The sequence below is a fragment of the Camelus ferus genome, chromosome 34, assembly GCF_009834535.1.
Source record: "Camelus ferus isolate YT-003-E chromosome 34, BCGSAC_Cfer_1.0, whole genome shotgun sequence".
NCBI lineage: Eukaryota > Metazoa > Chordata > Mammalia > Artiodactyla > Camelidae > Camelus > Camelus ferus.
In genome coordinates this window covers 16,264,801-16,288,327 of record NC_045729.1, presented here as the reverse complement: position 1 = coordinate 16,288,327, position 23,527 = coordinate 16,264,801, and the positions used below count along the sequence as shown (strand labels likewise).

Sequence of the window (23,527 nt, the reverse complement as noted above, 5' to 3'; positions counted from 1 at the left end):
TGGTGAAAAGGTAACGAAAAAGAAATTTTGCACAATCTCAGGTCTGTCCTGCCATTCTGTTCCCCTGAGGTGTCAGGCAGCTTCTCTGCTATCCCACGGGTGAGTTTACACAGCCGTGCCCCTCTGGTCCCCTGGGACCAGAAATCTGCGGGACAGCCAGGAAACAAGCCTGGCTCCGGGCGCCCCCTGCTGACCACTCGCCTCCTCTTCTGCACCCTAGACAAGGATGGCATGAACCGTCCTTTCTCATCTACCAGCAGCCCTGAGCACCTCCTGCCTCTCGTCATGACATCAGGATACCCTTGGACTTAGAGGCAGGCGAGATTTCAGGGTTCGTTTCTCAGTGACCTTGAGGTTTGACACCAGAGCTAATTCTGTGGCAGATCGTGGGGCCTCAGGCTTATTCCGTGATTAAAAGTCATTTCTTGCATCACGTTTGTGTTTTCCCAGTCTGGAGCAGTGGGAATAAGGCCCACCACGGTGACGTTGACCAGTGGTGAGGGAGGAAGGAGAGAGGAAGTGACTCACTGCACCTTCCCCATAGGTTAGTTACCAGCTTGAGGTCTGAGGATGCGCTGGGCCCTATTTTAGTCACCGGAATTTGTCATCATCCAGTGCTATTTTCTGCAGCACGCAGAGGTGGCAGAGGGGTTGGGGGCAGGTCTCTGTCACATGGAGACTGTGACGCCGTCCCACTCGGGGTACTTTGGAAGCAGGCAGGCCCAGAAGGCTGGGGAAGTCGCCGAAGTTGACCCTCTACAACTCCCCTTCTAGGGCCTTTCTCTAAAATCGAGGCCCAGAAAGGGCAGGGAATCCCCTTGGGTCACAACGCGCCCCTTCCTAGGGAGAGGCAGAATGTTCTGATTCCCCCCAAAGATCAGAAAGCCCTTCCTAGCTCCATTCCTCTTTGAGTTTTCCATCAAACAAGTCCTAGAGTCCGTGATCCTCTTCAGCGCTCCCAGAGTTGACGCCCCATGACTTCCCCTTTAAGGCGTTCTTCCCCTTTAAGACGCACGGCTCCTCCCATCACGCTGCGACGCAGACTTAAGGTCCCGCCCCTCCAAACAGCTTCCGCAGGGCCGCGACGGCCGCGCGGTCACGGCCCCTTTAAGCCTGAGCCCCGCCCCTGGCTCTCCGCCCCCTCCTCTCCCGTCTCCCTCCAGCCCGCACCAGGTGTCCCCGCAGGTCGTGCGGCTCCGCGCGCCGCGGTGAGCGCCGGGCCCCGGGGGGCGTGAGGACAGCTTCTTGGTCTTCCCCCGCCCTTCTGGTGTCCTCGCGGGTTGCGGGGGCGCGGCTGGAGCTGCGACCCGGGCGTGGGAGACGGGGTGCTCCGAGCGCGGGAGGGGTGGCCGGACCCGCCGAACGGGGGAGGGGCCCAAGTGGCATAGGGGCGGGAATGGCCCCCCGCTGTGCTGCCGGACGTTTAGGGGTGTGGGGGTCTGGCATTATGGTCCCGCGGCGTTACCCCTCTCCCTTGCCCAGCTAATGCCCCGGTACAGCCCCGTTGCGGAATTGCCCCCCCTGGTCCCCTGGGGTCCGAGCCTCTCTGGGTGGGTAGCGGCTGCCTCCCATCACGCCTCCGGGGACCGCAGTCGGGGAGGCTGCTGGAGAGGCCGAGCGGAGAGCAGTGGCTTTTGAGAGGGGCGGCAGGAGGGCACCCGCCTCCCGACTCTTGGCAGAGGTGGGGGCCACAGCAAAAGGCACAGGGGTGGAGAGTGGCCAGCGGCCAACAACCTGAGACGGACATCTGCCCGCCTTCCCCATGTCCGGCCTGTGTTGTGGGTGGGGAAGGGTTTGGCTCCGGGACCTCAGTCCAAACCTCTGCCCATCAGAGAGCCGGCGGTCACCATGGCAATGCGGGAGCTGGTGGAGGCGGAATGCGGGGGTGCCAACCCGCTCATGAAGCTGGCCGGGCACTTCACCCAGGACAAGGCCCTTCGGCAGGAGGGATTGAGGCCAGGCCCCTGGCCCCCAGGAGCCCCAGTCTCTGAGGCGGTGAGTGTTCTTGAGGTGGAAAGCCCAAGCGGTGGTCTGGGGTAGAGGGTCCCGCTGCACACTTTGGGATAACTGCTTTCCCTATTGTGTTGCGAATAATAGTAGTTACCCGCTAAGACTGTTTAGTGTATTAGGCATTGAACATCTTTCTATAGATGAAGGCAACCGTTTTTATAGGTGAGGAAACAGGCTCAGAGAAATTTTGTTACTTGCTCAAGGTCACATAAATGGAAGAGTTGGAATTTTAGCCCATGCTTAGCTGAGTTGTGTGTCTGTGGTCTTCATCCCTGTACCATATTGTCTGCCTTTCTTTTGTCTTAGGTCTCTAAGCCTTTGGGTGTAGCTTCTGAAGATGAGGTAAATAAATATACCATTCTGTTTTGTTGTCTTTTTTGTTTGCCCATTGTATTTTTACTGTAAACTTGGCTCACCGGTATTTCGATTTTTTGACTTTCCTGATTGGGTTTCCTGAGATTTGGCTTAGCTCTCTTGCTTGTTTTTAAGTATTCTTTGAGTGTTTCCAATCTGCAGTTTTTGTGTTACGCTTTCCTTGTGTTTGACATGAGTGTCCCTCATCTGACGGGTGCTGTCTCTTGGTGGTTTCATTTCACTATTTCTCTTCTGTCAGTTGGTGGCCGAATTCCTCCAGGATCAGAATGCACCACTTGTATCCCGTGCCCCTCAGACCTTCAAGATGGATGACCTCCTGGCAGAGATGCAGGAGATTGAACAGTCAAACTTCCGCCAAGCACCCCAGAGAGGTGGGTCCAGAGTCTGGTGCTGGGGGAGGATCCCCGTTTTTCTGTGCAGATAGGGCCAAGGGGGTTCTGTATTTCGATGCTACTAGCATTGGAAAACAGATGCAGCAGGAAACAAAAGGAACAGAGGGTTTTCATGTGCACTCAGGGTTCCTTAAGCATGATTGTATGATGTGTATTTTTCTTAGTTTTCTCTCTGTCTCTCTCTTAAGCCCCTGGTGTGGCAGACTTGGCCTTGTCTGAGAACTGGGCCCAGGAGTTTCTTGCAGCTGGAGATGCTGTGGATGTAACTCAGGATTATAATGAGACTGACTGGTCCCAAGAGTTCATCTCTGAGGTTACAGGTGAGGTTTGTCCTGGGAAAATCTAAAATGGTTCCTACGGTGCAGTCAAAAGTTCTACACTTTTACCCTAATTCATTTTAGGATAAAGAGTGCTTATGACTTTCAGCTGCTTATGACTTTTCTGGACCCTTGATTCTTTTCTGTAGGGCACTGAACCTGATTTCTCTTAGGTGGTAATTGGGATTGAAACTTACATTAAACAGAGAAAGGGATTTGAACTGGATAAGAGATTCTGGGGGGAGAGAGAGATGAAGAGAGAGAGAACATGAGACGTGAGGTTTTCTTCTTTGTTATCTGGAACTTTATTACTATGGTTTGGTGGAGAGGATCCACAGATTGGATGGATGGCAGTGTTGTCCAGGAAGAGAGAAATGGGATTCTGGCAGTAAGTCATCTTGAACAGGGTTGGAATTGTGGCATTCAAAGGCCTAAAGGATAAGGTCTTGATGATAACAGTAAGTTAATAATAATGTTAACTTCCCATGTTCTAGGCTTTGTGTTAGTGCTTTAAATGCATTGTCTGTTTAATCCCCTTGAGAACCCTTGAGGATAGGAAACCCTGTTCCTTTCTTGTAGATAGGAAAACTGAGGCTGAGAGGTTAAGTAATTTGCCCAAGGAGACACAGCCTTGTACGTAGTGGAGCTGGGATTTGATTCCGGGTTTACAGGATGCCAGACTGAGAGCTTGCTTACCTGTTACGCTGTATGGCCAGGCCTGCAGCTTATGCTCTTTAGGGTCCCAGCCTAATTGTCCCTCTCTGAGAGTGTCCATGCTCACTACATCCCTTGGGATTGTCTGATTACAGGCACGAGGGAAGGGCATTCTCTTCAGGTTTCCTCTCCTGGTTGTTCTGAAAGAGAAGCCCTATTAACCTTTTTCCAATGTAAGAAATTGATAACAATGAGAGGTACAAATGGGGAATGTTGCAGAGATTCTGGCCCCTCAGGGCGCTCACATCATCACAGTTCCTCAATTTTTCTGAAATGATTAATGGGACCTAATTGGTTCCCCGCTACCCCTCTCACTGTTATTCTCCTAAAGGTAGGGCTTCCTCCGCCCACAAGAGAAAAACCCTAGACTCTAACATCTAAAATTCACCTTTAGTAAAAGCTGTTGGTCTCCTTTATCATGACTCCCTTTCCCACCTTTAAGTTGGAGTTTCAGTAAGAACAACAGGTGTTTTTGGTTTTATGCATTTTATATTCTTAAACCTGGTTGAGTAACACAAGGTAAGTATTCCTCCCCATGAGATAGATAAGGAAACTGAGATTTGGAAAGGTTCATGCTTGGTCCCAAATCATTCAGTAACAGAGACTGATGCTCAAACTCATGTCTGTCTGACTCTAGGCTCCTCCTTAAAGCATTACACTGTCATTGAGAATCTTCTCTGTGAAATTGCCCCAACTGGAGAATCTGAGCTGTAACAAAGACCTTCCACCAGACCGAAACTCAGTTCTTCATACAAACCTTAGACTTAAGTGCTGTCTGTTATCACAGAGAGACTTCTGCTGTAATGTATGGGCATCAGTCAGTTTTGACAATTCAAACTAAAATCATCATTACTATAAGCATCGAGATTAATGAGATTTTTGTTACAATCACTTGAGTACTTGCAGCCAGTAAAAATTTCCTTGACCTGTAATGAAAAAGTACTTGAGAAAAACATTGTGGACCTGTCTTACCTGTTAAATTATTTTGGAAGAGCTCTCTCTCCTTTGGTTTTGTACATGCTTTTGGAAAAGTGCCTGCTTCACAGAGGCAGGGATATGGGAAGCTGGAAAGGGATGTTGAATTGTGTGGGGTCTGCCTTCATAAAAATATCCTATTGCAGTAGAATATTGCTTTGCATGTAGTGGACCTTCAGAATTTATTGAACGAATGAACTGAGATCTGGGAGAAAGAGCTGAATAAAGGAAATTGATTTTCTAGTTTAGTCGGCCCTTGGTATCTGCAGGGGATTGATTCCAGGACCCCCGTGGATACCAAAATCCATGGGTTCTCAAGTCCTTTGTATAAAATGGCGTAATATTTACATACAACTTTCGCACGCCCTCCCATGCGCTTTAAGTCATCTCAGGATTAATTATGATATCTAATACAATGTAAATGCTGTGTGAATAGTTGTAAGTACAGTGTACATGCTGTGTAGCCACCAGCACGTGGCAAATTCAAGTTTTGGTTTTTGGAACTTTCTGGAATTCCCGCCTGCCTCCCCCCCAAATATTTTTGATTGGTAATAGGTTTAATCTGTGGATGGGGAGCCCCCCATGAATACAGAGGGCAGACTAATTCATTTTTTATTATCTTCATAGCATTAATGGCTGATATTATATTAATAATATAGGTTACCTATTGCTTTTTGGATAAGTAGACTTCAAGGTGAGAGAAGGTTATGTTCCTTAAATCTCCATTATTTTAAAATCCCTGTTGTTGGGATTCTAGAATCTAGTTTAAAAGGAACTTTGAAGCTCAGTTTTTTTTTTGTTGTTGTTCTAATGTTGTATTTGGAAATAATTATAGTTTCAGTAGACGTTGCAAGAAATGTACAGAAAGATTCTGTGTATCTTTCCCTCTGTTTTCCCAATGGTAACATTTTGCATGACTGTTAGTTACGTAAAATATCAAAGTCAGGAAATTGCCATTGGTACAGTCCACAGAGCTTATTAGATGTCACCAGTTTTACATGCCCTTATTTGTGTGTTTTATCACACGTGTAGATTTGTGTAACCACCACTGCATTCAAGGTATAGAATTATTCTATCACCACATGAAGCTCATTTTTCAGTCTGACATATTTCTTGATGGAATTCCACCTCCGCCCCGTCTTCTGGGCCAAATAATTCTCCGTCGTGTGATTGCTCAGCTCTAGGGATGAAACATGTCTTTAAGGGGTTTGAGTTCAGACCGCTTCAGCTCACATGGTGTGTGAGGTTCATACAATCATGAGGGATAAACCAGCACTTTCACGGAAGGAGCAGTGGTCAGTGGTAGCAGGTGACGGTTGGCGTGGATCTCCTCTGGATGGCAGAGGGACAGGCTATGGAATAAAAGGAGTGACAGTCTCACTGTGATGTTTTCTGCTTTTGCACGGTTTGCCGTGAGCAGACAGCAGTGAGGAGGATAGCTGCCGTCCGTTACTCTGTGCTCACCTGCACAGGCGTTGTCTCATTTGGGCTTTAGGAGAGTCCCTGTGATGTAGCTGTTATCATCTTTACTTCTTAGATAAGGGAATGGAAGTTACTTAGAGGGGTCACTAACTTGTCTGAAGACGCACAGTGACTAAGCGGGGGAGCTGGGATCTGGGTGCAGGTGGGCTGACCCTGGAACCCTCACTCTTGACCACCGCGTGACTCAGCAGACATGGAAACTTCCAGGGATAGAGGCAGGAAGTTCTGAGTTTTTGACTCTCGAGCTTAGGGCAGATGTGCCTGGATGACATGAACACATGCTGAGAAACCGCGTGCGGTGGCCATTCTGAGTCAGACGCTTGGCTCTAACTCTGCTGGTCTCCGTGACCGGGGGCAGCCCCTTCCCCCGAGCACGCCTTAGTTGCTTCAGCCTCACAGGTGTCCATGCGAATCGGATTTTCTGCAAGAATTTCTCAGAAACTATTGTGAGGGCCGAGTGGTTTTCTTTTAGTTATTCTGGCTCCTGTGCTGGAGCAGGGTCCCAACGCCAGAGAATCCCGCGTCTGGTGGCCAATATGGCCAAGTACCAAATACAGCTGTTTGCGGATGACTCACATCTGGGGTGTTTGTCCTAAACTACCTCTTGCCTGCTGTCAGGTACCTTTTTAGTTGCTTCTTGCCCTTGAGGGGAGCATTTCACAGCAGTGCTGGTCTCTGCGATTCGGGGAGCGCTTGTGGCCAGAGTGTGCTTCTGCAGGACGCTCTAGTTGAGAGTAAGGAGTGACTGGAGACTGAGGAGGGGACTGGTTATGTTTCAGCAGCATGGGATAAAGGTATCGAGCGTCTCCTTATTAGGTCTCGTACTCGAGCCAACAGTCTAGCTGGGGCAAAGGAAAGTGCAATGTTGCCTGTAAGAGCTAGTGAGGGACATCCGGATATAAATGTTGAGTCCTTGAAATTAAGTCCATGGTCAAAAAAATTGTCAACTGTATATTTTATTATATTAGCAATAAAGCACTTATTATTTATGATTAGGTGAACTCTGAGTCTTGATCCTTTTTTTTTTCCCTTCACATTTTGACATTATTGTCTTAGATGCTCTAGTTTGTTGAAATTATTCAGGCAGAGTCTCAGTTGAATGGAATAGAAAGCTCTGTTGTACATTAATAGTGAGGAGGTAGACCTGCCTTCTCGTGTTAAAAGCAATGACAGATCTTCTCACTGGGCACAAAGACAGGATGGCCATGTTGGTGTCTGGTTTGTAAGGACTGGTGCAGAGCAGAAGGAAGGAACACTGCAGGCCCATCCTTCTCTACGTTCGCTCACTCCTTAGGGCCCCTTTAAATCCTTTAACTAATCTGTCTCATTGCTTTTTTTTTTTCCTGGCCCAGCATAGTAAAGGGCAAAGTCCAGGAGGTTGGGACCGGTTCAGCACCCTCATTTGATACGTTTATTCTGTTGTCTCAGCAGTGCCCTTTGTCACAAGAGCTTCTAAGACAGTTTCTAGAATTAGACTTAGAAACATCGCTCTTGAAACCAATCAAAAGTGACAGAAGTCAGAATTTATCCCTGGGGGGATGGGGGCTTGTGCGAGTCTGGGAGGGAGGGAGCTGGAAATGCTCCGTATGGTGATCTGGGTGCTGGTGCTTTGAGTGTGTTCCTAGGTGGAAATTCGTGAAGCCGCATGCTTAAGTTTGGTACACTTTAAGTGCTTTCATGTTTGTGTGTTACATCTCAATTAAAAAGTGAAAAAAAAAATCCAGTGGGAAGAGTGAGCCCATGTATTTTAATTCTAGCCTAGCAATCTGCTTCTCAGTTCTCTTGGCAGGTATGTTAAGATGAAATGTGAGGCTCATTTGTTGGGAGGGTGTGAACTCTGTAGATAGAGACAGACCAGGCGTTTGGTTAAGGAACAGGCAGCTCCTGTGCTCCCCCTGGGTTCCTTGCCAGTTCCCTGCAGCACCTTGAGGAAGGTGGAGGCCCAGTGCCTGCTCTTTCTTAGCGAGAGCTCTTGCATGTCAAATAAAAAGGTTTGGTCCTTACTTCCATCCTGAGCCTCCTTATTTGGTCTCCGGTTCCTGACTCAGTAAACTGCCCCGGGCCTCTTGGGCGTGGGTTGTATGTTGAAAATCTAGTAGTAGTTTCTTTTGACCGGGGTCTCTGAGGGATTCCATAGGATTTCGTCTGCTTTGACTTGGAAGTTTATGTTCTCCCTTCCCTGATCCTGCACCGATCTCCCCACCCCTCTGCTCCTTGCAGACCCTTTGTCTGTGTCCCCCGCCCGCTGGGCGGAGGAGTATCTGGAGCAGTCAGAGGAGAAGCTGTGGCTGGGAGAGCCCGAGGGAACGGCCGCTGCCGACCGCTGGTGAGTCCGGCACTTGTGGAGGGAGCATCACACAGTTTTCCCGGCCGCCCCAATCTCCTCTGTCCACAGCCTCAAACCAATTTGCAGTCCCTTCATTTTCTACTTAAGGTTTCCACTTGTTATTATTACCCTTATTAATTTATATCTCAAATACACTGAGTCAAGAATCCTGACTATCCTACCGAAAGTTTGTAACTGTATCTCATGCACCCTGTTCCCTTTTTAATTTGGAGCCTGCTACTGTCTGTTCTTTCTCTCTGCAAAGATACGTTTGGGAAAGGGAGAGGAGCTAAAATCAGGTAGCTGGCGCGGGTGTAGACAGTCCCAGAGAACATTCCTTTGGAGAAAGTGGGTGTGTTAACCCCAAGGATGATGAGCAGTGTGTTTTGTGATGTTCCTGGATCATCTGCCACACCTGCCCAAATGTCCTTCTTTAATGTCAGTTGCAATTTTTAGATCCTCAACCAGAGAGCGGAGTAGTATCACCTTCTCTGTTCCCCGATGAGAACAGTAACTGCCCTGGGCCGGGAGTGGGGCACAGCATGGGGAAGGTGGTGGCAGACTCATGTGTGAAATGCATGTCCTTCTGTCCAGGTATGACGAATATCATCCCGAGGAGGACCTGCAGCACACAGCCAGTGACTTCGTGGCCAAGGTGGATGACCCCAAATTGGCTAACTCGGAGGTGAGCTGCATCCCGCTGGTGCCTGGCCCAGCAGAGCTGGTCTAGAAGCCAGGAGTCTTGCCTCTCTTACTCCAGTTTAGGTTAAAGAGAAAGAGATGAGCTCCTAGGTCCACTCCTTCCTGGCTGGAGAACAGGGACTTAGGACCCTGCCCCTTCCTTCCAGTATTCTTTCCCTCGTTCCTTGCCTACTGACCCTTTCTCTTTTCTGTTCCTTCTCAAATCTTTAGAGCCAGAAATCCCTTTCTTTTTGCTCTCTGCTTTTTTCAGGGCCTTTAGCACATCTTGCCTGCAGCTAGAGATGGTCTGGGGAGGGGTAAGCACAGGCTCCTCTGGGCATGGTTGAGAGGGCGCACCTGGAAGTCCTCTCCCAAGTGGCCCGTGTGTGTCTCTGTGCCCCAGTTCCTGAAATTCGTGCGGCAGATTGGCGAGGGCCAGGTGTCCCTGGAGTCCGGTGCAGGGTCGGGCCGAGCTCAGGCAGAGCAGTGGGCAGCAGAGTTTATTCAGCAGCAGGTAGGACATTGTCACCTCCCAGTCCCACCTCAGAGCCGGCTGGTGCTCTAGGCCATGGGTTCAGAGTTCAGTGGTCCCAGACGGGGAAGGGATTTTATTGCCAGCTCGTTTTGGTAGCATCCAGATCCTGAGTGGGTGGGAAAGAGTCTCTGAGAATGCTCTTCTCAGAAGTGCCCAGGTTGGTGGTGCTGAGTGGGTATTCAGTTGGTGTTTAGTGGGTAGGACGGTGGTGGTGGTGGTATGACCATCCTTCTCTGTCACAGGGTACATCAGATGCCTGGGTTGACCAGTTCACAAGACCAGTAAACACATCTGCCCTCGAAATGGAATTTGAACGAGCCAAGTCAGCTATAGAGGTGAGAGCAGGCGGGGCGGGTGTAGACAGTCCCAGAGAACATTCCTTTGGAGAGAGTGGGTGTGTTAACCCCAAGGATGATGAGCAGTGTGTTTCGTGATGTTCCTGGATCATCTGGGTCCGAGTTGCTTGGAATGGGGTGGGTGCCTGTCAGAAATGCAAGGTTCTGGGCATCACAGACTGCTGAATCAGAATGTGGGGTTAGGATTAGGAATCTGCATTTTAAAAAAGCTTTTCAGTGTGATCTTAAACACATTGAGATGCAAGAACCACCGCCTTAGGGAATTGGTGTTGGTGGAGCTGAGGGGCAGGGTGGGGTGGTCACCACCGATCTTCTGTCTGCTTTCCCTTTCTTACAGTCCGATGTTGATTTCTGGGACAAGCTGCAGGCGGAGTTGGAGGAGATGGCTAAACGGGATGCTGAGGCCCACCCCTGGCTTTCTGACTACGATGACCTTGTGTCTGCTTCCTACGATAAGGTAGGAACTGGTGTTTCAGACTGCAGGATTTCCATGATTTATTGTCTCTCCTTTAATCCTGAATTTGAAGGGTACCCACTCTTAGGCAATTATTTTCTTGAGTCCCCCTTCCGTGGAAGGGGGTCCGCACCATTCCCTTGCTCCTGCCCTCCCCTGGGCACTGAGGGTGCGCTTCGCTCTTGGGATGTGAAGGTTAATAATAACGGACCACCCTTGTCAAATGATAGCAAAGGTGATGTAATACCTAGGATGGAGGTTTGCACGTGATGATTTAAGAGTGCAGACAAAGGAGCCCTGCTTCGGAGGCTGGTTGAAGACATTTTAAGAAGCCTGTTAACTCCTCTGGTGGAGAGTGGTGGGCAGTAGACCGTCTCTGCCCTCCACGTTAATACCTATTTACTTTTTCAACTCACAAGTTTATTTAAAGTTCTAATCTCTTCCTGTAGGTACTAACCACTTGCCCCAAATTTAGAGTATTTAAAAAGAATTACATTAAATAACTTAAATGTTAGGAAAATTTCCCAGTAGTTGGTGGTGAAAGATGGTTGAATTTTGCATATAATGTGTTCTGTTGACTTGAGAGGTGTATGTTACATTGGGGTACCACTGTGGAAAAAGTCTGCTTGTGGGTTGTAAGGTATTTGGGGATGTGGTTAATAATTGAGCTGCTGAATTGAAGCATGATGGGGGAGGGAGAGAGTTGTTTGGTTTTGAGAAACAGGAACTGGGGAGGTGAGTAGTGGTGTCTTTCTCAGCTCAGACCTGGCTGGGGCTGGAACCAGGGCCTGAGGTGTAGAGCAGGGTGCTGGAGTTAGCTCTTGCGAAGACAGAGAAGCGTAGCGTTCAAGGTAACTGACAAAAGGCTAGGATTTGAAGGCCAGCGAAAGTCTCAGTACTAGGGAAAATACGGCTTTATTGTCCTAGCTTGCTCGCCTGGGAGCTGTCCTGTGATGGAAAAGAAGAGAGCTTACTTTTTGGGACCCTGCCCTTAGTTTTGCCAGAGTAAGAGTTTCTTTTATAGAATTCTGATGAGGAAGAACTGAAGGAATTACTTGGAGATAATACTTTTATTAATTTGTAATAAAAATTTGATAACTTGCATAGGCCCCATCAACTTACCACTTACGGCAAGTTAAAAAGTTTAGGGAAAAAGTTCCATGTTTCTGATAAATACAGACGTAGCAGTGCTTCCACTTAGCATTTTTTACTTCCGTGTTAATGACACGATAGGTGGAATACATTTTTTAATCCCAAACTTAAAAACACAGTTACGTTTTTAGATTCTTGAACCCTATTTTGATAACATTGACACCTTGGGGGACTGCAGAATTAGGATTAGAAACATTTGCATTAATGCACATAATATACTCTGCTTTATTCCTAATAGTGAACATTTCAGATTTTATCTCGCTTCGTACTATTATTGACTTGTATGTCAGTGGTCCTTGTTTTATTTTCAAATGTGGATCTGACCCTGTCAGATGCATTCATGAGTCTCTGAATGTACTGTTTTTTATTGATAGTCCTTAAGTTTTCAAGACACCTTTAGCTCAAGCAGGTGTTGTATACTGTTAGCATAAAAGAGAAGCTTCTGTGATGTGACACACTGAGCGATCCTCTTTTTGCAGAAAGATCCTATAAGATGTTTGAGCAGACCGCACAATGGCTCAGACCTCATGCCTGGCTTGGACTTAGACTTTTTAGGATGCAACAGGTGACCCAAGCTTATCCTGCCTCCTGTGGGTTGTTAAAGGTTCCTCCAGAGGGCTCTTTTTTCCAATCTATGCAAATATTCTACTTTTGAAAAATTCCTCTCTGATCAGCAATTGATAAAATGTCAAAGAGGACAGGTAACACAGACAAGAGGACGAGCGGAGAACCCTGTGCTTACAGCAGGGTGGCGCTGACCTGTTGTGTTGTCCGTGAGGATAATACCGATCTATGAGCAGTATTTTAAGCTTTTTGTTAAGGTTCAGTGAATGTTCTCGTTTGATCCTCTCTGCAGCTCTTGAGAGGCAGGAATCACTTTCATTAGGAAGTTGTGTTCCAGGTGGCAAAGATCTGTTTCCCACGGGGTAGCTTAGAATATGGATTGATGATGGATAATAGTTGAGAGTGAATGCAGAAAGATTTATTTCTAACAGTCTGGGGTCGGGGTCGGCAAACTGCGGCCCACGGGTAAACCTGTTTTTTTATGGCCCGTGCGCTGAGAGTGGTTTCAATGGTTGAAAAAAAAGTGAAAACTCATAATTTGTGAAATGTGAAAATATGAAACTCAAGTTTTAGTGTCCACAAATAAAGTTTTATTGGAACACAGCTATTGTTTACACATTGTCTGAGGCTGCTTTCTCACTGCAGTGGTGGAGACACGTGGTTGTGACAAAACTCTTACTCTCTGCCCTTTACAGAAGACGCTTGCTGACCTGGGTCTAGGCTCATTTCTGCCTTCTGAGTTTTCATGCCCCAGGAACACTGCATACTCTCAACATGAATGTACCTTCTATACATTTATCCCAAATCCGTCTCCTATATGTCTCGCTTCTTAAATCTCCATTGTGATGATTTTTTATTTGTCAGAAATAATTTGCATCTGATGACATCTAATGACTTAGAACTTTGCTGGCAAGATTTAAGCATTTCTGGTTCTTGAGTAGTTTCACAACAGTAGTGACAAAGGGCCTCACACGTGTCTTTATTTTGTAGTTTCATTCTGATTTGTCCTTAACCCCATTTGGAAAGGGCCCTGCCTTGTATTTTGCATCTTGTTTTCATTCTGATACATTGTTTTGTGTTGGTAACCATTACTTTCCAAAAAGGAGCATTTTATTTGCCTGTCCCAAGTCACATGCTTATTAGGGACCCATTTTATCTTAACACCTTGGCCTGCGTGGATTCCTGTGGACAGATCTTTGCACACAGCGTCAGAACTCTTCCCTCAATGAGAAAGCCTCAGCTAGAAGAGAATGTGTCTTTCCCAAGCATTTTCTGACCTTGGAATTTTGGAATCTAGCTTTCATTACTATCAGATACAGATTAATATTAATAACTTTTAAGAATGAAATTGGGGAATAAATTAAATTTTTCGAGGTGCTTGACCGCACTGCTGTCCGGTCAGTGGGCACATGACTTTGAGCCGGGTAAGAGTTGCATTTGAGTGGCAGGGCCTCTGCCTCCAAATTGCATTTCCTTTATACGTTATCACACTATTACAGGATAACAAGAAAAGCCTTTTGAACAGCTAAAGAGAGCTTGTCTCATTACCATAGGCAGATCCTGTGAAGAAATGTGCCCTGTCCAGTGAGGAGAAGGATGTGGTCAAGGATGTGGAAATACAGGCTTATAAAGGCTTCCTAAAATAAGCGTAGTCCCCGCACGGATCAGAGCTCGCAGACTTGCCTGGCCCTCCGGTCACTGTGAACATAGGGTAGCAGCGCGAGCAGATGCGGGGCGACGGAACTGTGCCGGTAGACGGGCTCCTTCATGACACGGACAATTTGCCAGCGTTTGTCCAGTTACCTTTCTGGAGGCTTCGGCCTCTTCTCCACTTCTGTCTGGGTTGTCATCTCCATTCCTGCTGCCCCGCGGTGGCTCCCTCCTCCACGGGGTCTCACCTGGCTTCTCCTCCTTGTAGGGGTACCACTTTGAGGAGGAGAACCCGCTGCGCGACCACCCGCAGCCTTTCGAGGAAGGGCTGCGACGCCTCCAGGAGGGCGACCTGCCTAACGCTGCGCTGCTGTTCGAGGCGGCCGTGCAGCAGGACCCGAAGCACACACAAGTGAGCGCCTCGTGTGCCGACTGCAGATCAGAGACCGCGCCCTGCGGTTCTGGGGGCCCAAGGGCAGTGCAGATGCATTAGGCCGAGTGACTGCCCGGGGTGGGGGTGTGAGAGTAAGGTGGCGAGTGGGGGGAGCCAGAGGGAGGCACGGTGGAAAGCTGCACCAGGGTGATGGGACCTGTCGCCTTCTCTCCAGGCCTGGCAGTATCTGGGGACCACCCAGGCAGAGAACGAGCAAGAGCTGTTAGCCATCAGCGCGCTGCGGAAGTGAGTGCACCGAAAGGTGGGGCCGCGTGGCCCCAGGGCTCTACTCACAGCCTTCGGAATGATAGAGGCTTGTCTTCTTTTTGGCCACTAACAGAAATGTTTTCTCATGATAAAACTCCAGGGTTTGGAATGAATTTGGAGAAACTGGCTCCATTTCTTCATCAGCTCATGGTTTTATTTGTGGGACCCGGGTTGGTTCGTTGGCTGCTGAAATTTGCCCTTTCTCAGATCTGTAACTTAATTCTTAACCCAGCTGTAGAGGGTCCCTGTACCTCTTAACTGAGGGGTTGGCAGGTGAGGCCCCCTCACTGCATTCTGAAGCTTGGGTTGCGTCCCAGGGTGCCGAGGGGTGTGATGTCACTGCAGAGGCCAGCTCTGCCCATCTCGGTCCAAACAGGTGCCTGGAGCTACAGCCAGATAACCGGACAGCACTGATGGCACTGGCTGTCAGCTTCACCAACGAGTCCCTGCAGCGACAGGCCTGTGAAACCCTGAGGGACTGGCTGCGCTACACGCCGGCCTATGCCCACCTGGTGGCGCCCAGTGAAGAAGGGGCCAGCGGGGCGGGACTGGGCCCCAGCAAGCGCATCCTGGGATCTCTGTTGTCCGAGTGAGTGTGAGGAGTTCCTGGGATGGCGAACGGTAACCTGGGTAGAAGGAGGACCTTGACTGCGGAAGTTCGGATGGACTGAGGCTCAGGGTCTAAAGGGGAGACTCGGGATTGGAAAGAAGGAGGGATGCTGGTAGATTGACGCACCTTGGGGATATGATTGACTAACTGAGTTATTTTGGAGGGCTAGGAATATAGACGTACCCATCCACTTGCTTTTTTGCATTCATTCTTCCTTATCCAGCTCCCTGTTTCTCGAAGTGAAGGAGCTCTTCCTGGCAGCTGTGCGCCTGGACCCTTCATCCATTGACCCCGACGTGCAGTGTGGCCTGGGAGTCCTTTTCAACCTGAGTGGGGAGTATGACAAGGCGGTGGACTGCTTCACAGCCGCCCTCAGCGTTCGTCCCAACGTGAGCCCCACAGGAGGAAGGGAAACAGGACCTGACTCTGTGCCTCCTGGAGGACCTTTGTTGGGACCCAGTGCTCCATGTGCTGACTGCCGTGGAGAACTGGGGAAAGGAGGGAGGGAGCCCAGGGTCACCTGGGCTTAGAGGGGTCTGCAGGGGGCTGGGGGCGGTCGCATTGCGGCCACACAGTGAGCTGTTGAGGAGACAGGAACAGGGTAGTAGCTTACACCAGCTACACAGGGGAGCTGGGGGAGATCGCGTGGCATTTGACCTGAGCCTGGCTCCTGTTCCTCAGCCTCCTCCACCCTTGTCCTAGGACTACTTGCTGTGGAATAAGCTCGGGGCCACCCTGGCCAACGGAAACCAGAGCGAAGAGGCAGTGGCTGCATACCGTCGGGCCCTGGAACTGCAGCCTGGCTACATCCGGTCCCGCTACAACCTGGGCATCAGCTGCATCAACCTGGGGGCCCACCGGTGAGAGCGCCTGCTGAGCAGTGAGCGCGTGGACCAGTGGCCTCCTTCCCGGCCTGGACCCCAGCTCCTCGGTCCCTGATCCTGCTGTTTGACTGGCCAGCCCCAACTCTCCCCGCCACCCCACCCCTCCACTGGTGTTCTGCTCACCGGCTCTCATTCTCCTTCCTTGCAGGGAGGCTGTGGAGCACTTCTTGGAGGCCCTGAACATGCAGAGGAAAAGCCGGGGCCCTCGGGGCGAGGGGGGCGCCATGTCGGAGAACATCTGGAGCACGCTGCGCCTGGCCTTGTCCATGCTGGGCCAGAGCGACGCCTACGGGGCGGCCGACGCCCGGGACCTGCCCGCCCTCCTGGCCATGTTCGGCCTGGCCCAGTGACAGTGGGACGGGCTGCCCTGCGAGTGTCTGCTAGGAGGGGTCCCCGCTCTGGATGTGATTCCCTCTCCCCAAAAGGGCCTACCAAGGGGGTGGGCTGATGACCACAAGCGGTACGGCCTCTCGGGCGCTGCCTTGATGTAGGGGCAGGCGGTGTTCTCGTTCCTGCATAATCGCAGGAGGACGCGCGGCGGGTCTCTGAGTCCCTTGGTAATTCAAGGGCTGCGCATCCGGCTACAGATCTCTCTGCTCATCATGCCCTTTCTGGTGCTGCTTTTTGGGTAGGACCCAGAGAGATAGGGTAACTGTTGTCATCAGCTGCCATTTCTGGTCGGGTCTGCCACCCGTCACGCCTGTCCTTTCCCCGCTTTTACTGGGAGTTGGTACCAGTGCAGCTGGCTTGGGCAGTGGTGTGTGGCGGGTCCTGTGGAGCAGCTCTGTGATGACTGTATCTGGGTGGGGTGTGTGAGGGGCTGGCTTGTTTGATTTAAATGTTGATTTGCTCAGCAGCGCTGAGTTTTGTAGGGGTGCTCATAGTTCTGTCACTCTGGGACCTCTCCCGGCTGTAGCTCGGATTCCCTGGATACGAGGCTGCACGCAGTGATGCTGGCCTCATTCCCGGGGAGCAGAGGGTCCTCAGGAGCTGAGGGGTCAGTGTGTGGGGTGGAGGGCGGCTCACTGTGGAATGAATCCAGAGAGGACCAGGCGGGCTCAGGTCCAGGGCTCCGGTCTGGGCCCTGTGGTGGGAGCACAGAGCCCTTGGGGCGAGGATGTCGTGAGGGCAGCCACCCCCCTCCCCTTAGAAGGACCTGCGGGTAGGACCTGAGCTCAGTCTTCTGGAACGTTGCTTCAGAAATTGCCATCTTGCCAAATTCCTAGCAAAGAGGGGGTTCAGTGTTACCTTGAGCCTTTGCCGTGCTGCTGGGAATGTTTCTAAGGGAGAAGGTGGAAAACCCATCCCTGCATCACCTCCACAAGGCGAAGACAGAGGGAGATGCGGGAGCAGCGGGGGTTCTGCTGGGGGGGGGCGCCCTCACCGCGGAGACGACTGAGGTGGCCGCTGAGCCTCTTGCCTTGTCTTCAGTAGCTAATGATCAGAGAGATTGTTTTTAAACTGCCATGGTCCCAAGGTTCCATCCTGAAATTTATTTTTCTTTGTATGAATATGTGTAAATGATTTAAAAATAAAACTATAAAATATTTGTATGAAGAATAAATGGAACTGACGTGGGTATGAGTCCTGCTCCTGGGCGGGGAGTCCTGAGGTTGGGGCGGTGGGCGGTGGGCGGTGGGTGGGTGTTTGGAGGTTGGTATTCAACAGTTTTCTCTCTTTATCTTTCACATTCTCTTTGGTGTATCTATTACTCATCCATCTGCCCTGTAATTATTCAGCACCCGATACATCGAGGACATGATCAAGATGGTCAAGGCCCCTGTGCTCCTGGGGCTGATGGTTTAGCAGCAGAGACAGGTGTTTAACAGCCGTGCACTTCTCACACTGTGTTGCTTCTGTGCAGGAAGATACGGGGTGCTGGATAGTTGCATGGTATTGTCTTTTTTTGTTATGAATTATCCCATGGGAGGATTTTTGTAGTTTTTTTCAATGCTTAGGGCTTCTAAAGGTTTTCATCTGGCTCTACCTGGTTTTATCAGGAACTCTGTCAAGAGCCATAGCACGAGAAGTCTCTCTCCTGGGGAGAATTTTAAAAATATAAACAAATTTTTGTATTTGGAGATGAATGTCCAGGGCCACTTTAGAATTGGGGGAAAAAAAAGTATCTAAAAGAGAACTGGCTCAGTAAATTACCCAGACAGCGAAATATTATTTAGCTATTATTTATGGAACACTTTCCAGTGACAGTCAATGCCAGTAATGTAATGAGAAAGAAAAGGTTAGCAAACTTTACAGCTTAGCTCAAGAAGAAAATGCATTGAGAAGAGACTAAGGAAATTCCCAGTGTGATAACCGTGTCAAGATTATGAGCAGTTCTCTCCGGCTTCATCACACTTCTCTGTAATTTGCAAGTTTCCTTAGTGTGTGGGATGTTTTTGTAGAAAAGAAAACATCAGGGGAGGGGGCATCTGTTATCCCCGCCTGGGTGACCTCGGGCTCTGAAGGGCGGGGGTGCAGGGCCCACGGGCCTGGGCATGGACTGGGCAGGCTGAGGCAGTTTCTAGTGTGGAAATGCAAGGAGGAAAAGAGTCTGGCGGAGTCAATGGCTTGGGATTGAGCTGACTTCTGGTTTTAGCAAAATCCCCAGGTCGATCTGCTTTGCCTGCGCTGGGTGGCACGAAGGCTTCCAAGAGGCTGCTTGCACGGTCACTTCGGGGGCCTCTTGAAGCCACGTCAGATTCAGCCAGTATTGATGGAGAACCTGTCACATGCCAGGTGCTGTCAGTTACCAGGGTTATAACCCACAGGGCAGACAAGGTCCCTGCGCTCATGGCTTATGCACCGGTTGAAGGAGAAACAAGACAAGCAAATAAGAACATCTCAGTTACATGTGCTGTGAAGAAGTGAAATGCACCTTGCACTGGAGGGCAGAGCGGGGCTTGTGGTGGGGCAGCATGAGACCACGCGGTCAGGAAAGGCCTTTGTTGTGAGGCCAAAGCCAGTGGACACACTTAATTCTGATGTCACTTGACCTAACTGTGGCATTTGATCCTAAGGCAGGTCTTCCATGCCTGCTTGTGCAGACGGTGCACTGCACAATTCTGGGGAGTGCTGTCAACATGGTCCATGTGAATGATGCCCCCCTAGTGGTGTGCGTGTGCAGTCTGGCTGCGCTCAGTGTCCTTGCATTGATGGCCATTCTCTCCTTTAAATCCTCTCCCCCGCTTCTCTTATTTTTTTCTCTCCTGAGATTTTACTTCTCTGTCTCCTTTAAGTGTCTTTTTGTCTATCTTTCCTTAAACCTGCTGTCCCTGGGGTCTCTGTTCTTGTCTTTCTTTCCTTGCTTTGCAGGATTCTTTGGTGGCTTTGTACACACCTGTGGCTGTAACTACCATTTAAATGGTGATAACAGGCCAGATTAGATCTCCGCCCCCGGCCTTGGATGCCTTGCACACTGAACGTTCTTTGTCCTCTACTTGGATGTTTCCCAGTCACCTTCAACCAATTCAAAACAGGAATTTCCTTCCAAAAATTGCTCCTCATTTTGCACACCCTTGGAGATGTATCAGGAGAAAACAGTGGATGGGTCTGGCCACCTCCTCCTTATTTTCCTGTGATACCCCCTCGTCACCCAGTCCTGCAGGATCTACCCCCTCAATAAGGCCCACAAGGGTCCTCTGGTTTCTGTACTTCTGCTGTTACTTGCATTCAGGGGTTTGCTGTCTCTCTTGGGTTACTGTGAGAGCTTCTTGTTGTTTTTTTTTTTTTTTTCTCATTTCATTCATTCTCAACCCCTCATCACTAAAACTGACGTACCTCCTTAGATGTGACATGCCGTCTCTTATCTGTGACTTCACACAGTTCGCACAACATATAAACACTCAGTCAATGCCTGTTGAATGACCTGGATGCAAGCTAGAAATGTGCGCTGAGAATCAGGACACGCCCAAAGAGCTGACCTCCACATGCAGATAAATGTTTTGATTCTTCCCTATTTGGAGAAGATGAATTGAAATCCTCCGTCACTGAGCCTTCTGCCTCCAAGGGAAAGTGCCCTGAGACAAAGCCGGGGGAAGGGTGCTTTCCTAGATGGCTCTGGTAAAGGAGAGGCACGAGGGTAGCCTCCCCTTCAGAACAAAGCCGTGGAATGAGCCAGTGACCCTGTTCAGCTGGTTTTCGTATGCAACGGAGAACACAGCTCCTGGGAAGAGGGCTCTGCAGGGCTGGGGTGTGTGTCCTGCACAGAGGCTCCTCAGTGCCCAGGGCTCACGTGTCAGCAGTTGTGTGGCGTGGCAAGTCTGCAGCGGTGGCTTTGGAGACTGCAGCTTGGCATCAAAGTGATTTGTGAGGGACCCTGACACCGGGAATCAGCAGAGCAGCATGACAGAGACAGCGACGGTGCAGGGGACCGTGCGTGCTGGAACCGTGATTGCCTTGAGGCCACTGACATCCGACGGACTGCTTTCTGGTGCCTGGGGCGCTATGCCTGGTTGGTCCTACTCTCATTTACACAGGCTGGGAGGAAAGAGGAGAGTATTGGAGCAGAACTCAACCATGGCCAACTGATGAGAGAGTCAGGAGAGAGCTCTGCAAACAGCACACTGGCGTGCGCACACACACAGATCCTCAAGAAAACGCCAGTAGAGCACAGGACTTCTTAGAACCAAGGAATATGATTTTCTAAGTAAAGATGCAATAGAGAAACAAAGGATGATCACTGCTGCGAACCAAGCTGAAGACCCGAAAAGCAAGCAAACATTATAGAAAGTGAAAAAAACAGAAAAAATAATGAGGGGAAAGACAGGGCATTAGGAGGACAGATCTAGGAAACCTAATGTATAAAACTGAGAAATTACAAAAGGAGAACAAATGAATAAGTGAATTAAACGAACAATGGAAATTATCCCTGGGCTCAAGGCTCAATTAAAAAGCTACACTGAGTCCCACATAAGATTAATTAAAAAACGGTGCTTCCTGGTGTTAATTGGGATGGTAGGATTCTAGCACAGCAAAGCCTATGTGGAGAAACTTAATCACAAGCACAGGGTGGCCTTAATTACTATAACTGATGGTGAGGTTGGAGCGGAAACCAGGGGACCCTGACCCGAAGGAAACTGGGGTGACTGTTAATAGACATGGCATCCCTAAGAGCGAGTGGTTGGTAGCCAATGAAAGACAGTATTGCAAAGGGCTGATGGCAGCTGTTCAATGGAAAATCACGGTCCCTTGCCCAGGTTCAAGGTCTTAGTTATTGATTGAAAGGGAGGCTAGGTCCCTTTGAAAAGGAGCCATGCGATGCTACCACAAATATATTCAATAAATATTCTCCAAATCCTCTGTAAATGGACCGACGACTATATATCCGTAATCGAATACTAGAGAAAAGAGAATACCCAAATTTTTAAGGGACCGAAAATGCCATCATGACCTTACTTGATCTACTGGGGACTGAATGGAAGCCAGGATTGTGTGGCGTCCTGGCCCAAGTCCTTCGTGTCATGGGTCTAGTGTGATGTTTCTTTCACTATTTAGCTTTTCCTGACTAATGCAAATCAGTTACTGCTTCTGAAACCATCGTCCCTGCTGGTTTCCCAGACTCAAACCTTACTTCCCAACTCTCCCTCACTCCCACATCCCATCAGTGACAAAGTTGTACTAACTGAGCCTCTTATTCATTGTTTAACATTGTTAAGTCTGTAACACTCGCTACAAAGACTACATTTAGCTTAGCATGTAATTTATGAAGCACAATAATGAAATTCTTTTCAGCTTCAGAACGAGAATGTTATCAAGGACACTGAAACCCTGTGCTCCCCTCCGTTTTATCTCCCTGTCTTTTCTGAAGAAGTAACCATTATCCCGCTTTTTACAAAATTCCTCTGCTTCCCTAAACAATAGTGTGCTTATTTTTGAGTTTTCTGAAAATGGTATCATTCTGTTGTAGTTTTCTGGGATTTGCTTGTATTCATTTCACATTATATTTCTGTTTCTGGCTTTCTATTTGGTTTCATTTAGCTTTTGTCTGTCCCTATGCCAATACCAGCTGCCTTAATAATCTAACTACGTCAGAAGCCTTTGTCTCCTTCCGAGGGAGTCCTCTCCGCCCGTTGATTCATGCTGAGTTAACAAAAATCCTGAACCTTTGCTCTTACATATATTTATGTATGTACATATATATGAATACTATATATCTATATATGTATATATTTAAAGAATTTATTAAGTTCCATGAGAAAGCCTATTGAAATATTAATTGGGATTGCATTTAATCTGTGGATGAATTTGGAGAGGAGGTAGCATCTTTATAATGATTATTCTGTTCCATGAAACTTGTATAAATATCTTTCAATTTATTTAGATCCTTGTTATTGTTTTAATGGAAAGTTTTATATTGTTAGATTTGCTTCTAGGTACTTGTTTGCTATTATAAATTACATCTTTATTAAATTATACATTAAAATTGTTGTTTAATTATACATTAAAATTAAAATTATATGAAGATGCAATAGATTTTTTTTTTTTGTATAATGATTTTATATCCAATTGCCAAATTCTCTTACAAATTCAGTAGGTTTAGTTAATCTGGTAATAGATTCTGAAGGATTTTCTACAATCGTAGTTAATTATAACATATAAAATCAGTGGTCTTTTTTTTTCTCTCCAATACTTGTAACTTCTATTGTATCTTTTTCTCATGCTGTGCAATCAATAACATCCAACACAATTTTGAATAAAAGAGTTTGTTCTCGCTTGTGTATGCAATGTTTCTAACTTTTTACTGGTAAAAAAATTTTTGCTGTAATTTTTTTGTAAAAACAATTTGTCACTTTACAAAAGCTTCTGTTTTCCTTACTTGCTTTCTTTTTTAAAAAATGTAATTATATTAAAAAACATGAACGTGTGTTGAATTTTTTAGAAATCTTCAGATAAATATAAATTACAACTAATTATTACAATCTTATTTTATTCCAAAGTTCTAGTCATTTTGAGATTTTAGAAATTACATTGAAGCTAACATCAATGAACAATACAATTACTGTTGATTTTCCAAATGTGTCAGAGAAACGTGGCATTTAAAATTTTACTCAGACTGAGTAAATGGGCTAACTTTGTAGTCTACGTAATTTGTGCTAATGAGGAAGACTAAGAAAACTATTTTATAAAGACATTAATTATTTAAATTACTAAATTTAAGTATTAATTAAAACTATTTAAACACCTGCATGAACACACATCTATATATACTTACATACTCTTAAATAATGGCAAAGGTAATGACTTACTGTATCTCTAAGGCAAGTATGAGTAATTTAGGAAGAATCGTGTAATCTAGGTTTTAGGAAAGAAAAATCCAAAGTCTTGCATAAGCTACAATGCTACATTTGCATT

At 47.9% G+C, this 23,527-nt stretch overlaps 1 protein-coding gene across 2 annotated transcripts; it reads left to right on the top strand.

Annotated features, from left to right (window-relative positions):
- Positions 1–1,055: 1,055 nt before the first annotated feature.
- PEX5 (peroxisomal biogenesis factor 5) lies at positions 1,056–17,726 on the top strand. Of its 2 annotated transcripts, XM_006173012.3 has the most exons (16): positions 1,056–1,208; positions 1,833–1,995; positions 2,317–2,352; positions 2,624–2,756; positions 2,966–3,097; positions 8,486–8,591; positions 9,186–9,276; positions 9,676–9,786; positions 10,050–10,142; positions 10,501–10,620; positions 14,252–14,395; positions 14,592–14,662; positions 15,060–15,272; positions 15,517–15,682; positions 15,996–16,153; positions 16,326–17,726. In XM_006173012.3, the coding sequence occupies exons 2-16, from the start codon at positions 1,849–1,851 to the stop codon at positions 16,525–16,527; spliced, it is 1,923 nt and encodes a 640-aa protein (XP_006173074.2). In that variant the 5' UTR covers positions 1,056–1,208; positions 1,833–1,848; the 3' UTR covers positions 16,528–17,726. The 2 variants fall into 2 exon arrangements, with proteins under 2 accessions (XP_006173074.2, XP_032328755.1); XM_032472864.1 differs by lacking the exon at positions 9,676–9,786 and having other exon boundaries at positions 1,077–1,208.
- Positions 17,727–23,527: the final 5,801 nt, after the last annotated feature.

Bases quoted from the DNA above. Each gene is read 5' to 3' on its own strand.
- PEX5 (XM_006173012.3), top strand. From the start codon at position 1,849: ATGGCAATGCGGGAGCTGGTGGAGGCGGAATGCGGGGGTGCCAACCCG. The intron at 10,143-10,500 runs GTGAGAGCAGGC...CCTTTCTTACAG, and splicing joins GAGCCAAGTCAGCTATAGAG to TCCGATGTTGATTTCTGGGA. The intron at 15,273-15,516 runs GTGAGTGTGAGG...TTCCTTATCCAG, and splicing joins CTGGGATCTCTGTTGTCCGA to CTCCCTGTTTCTCGAAGTGA.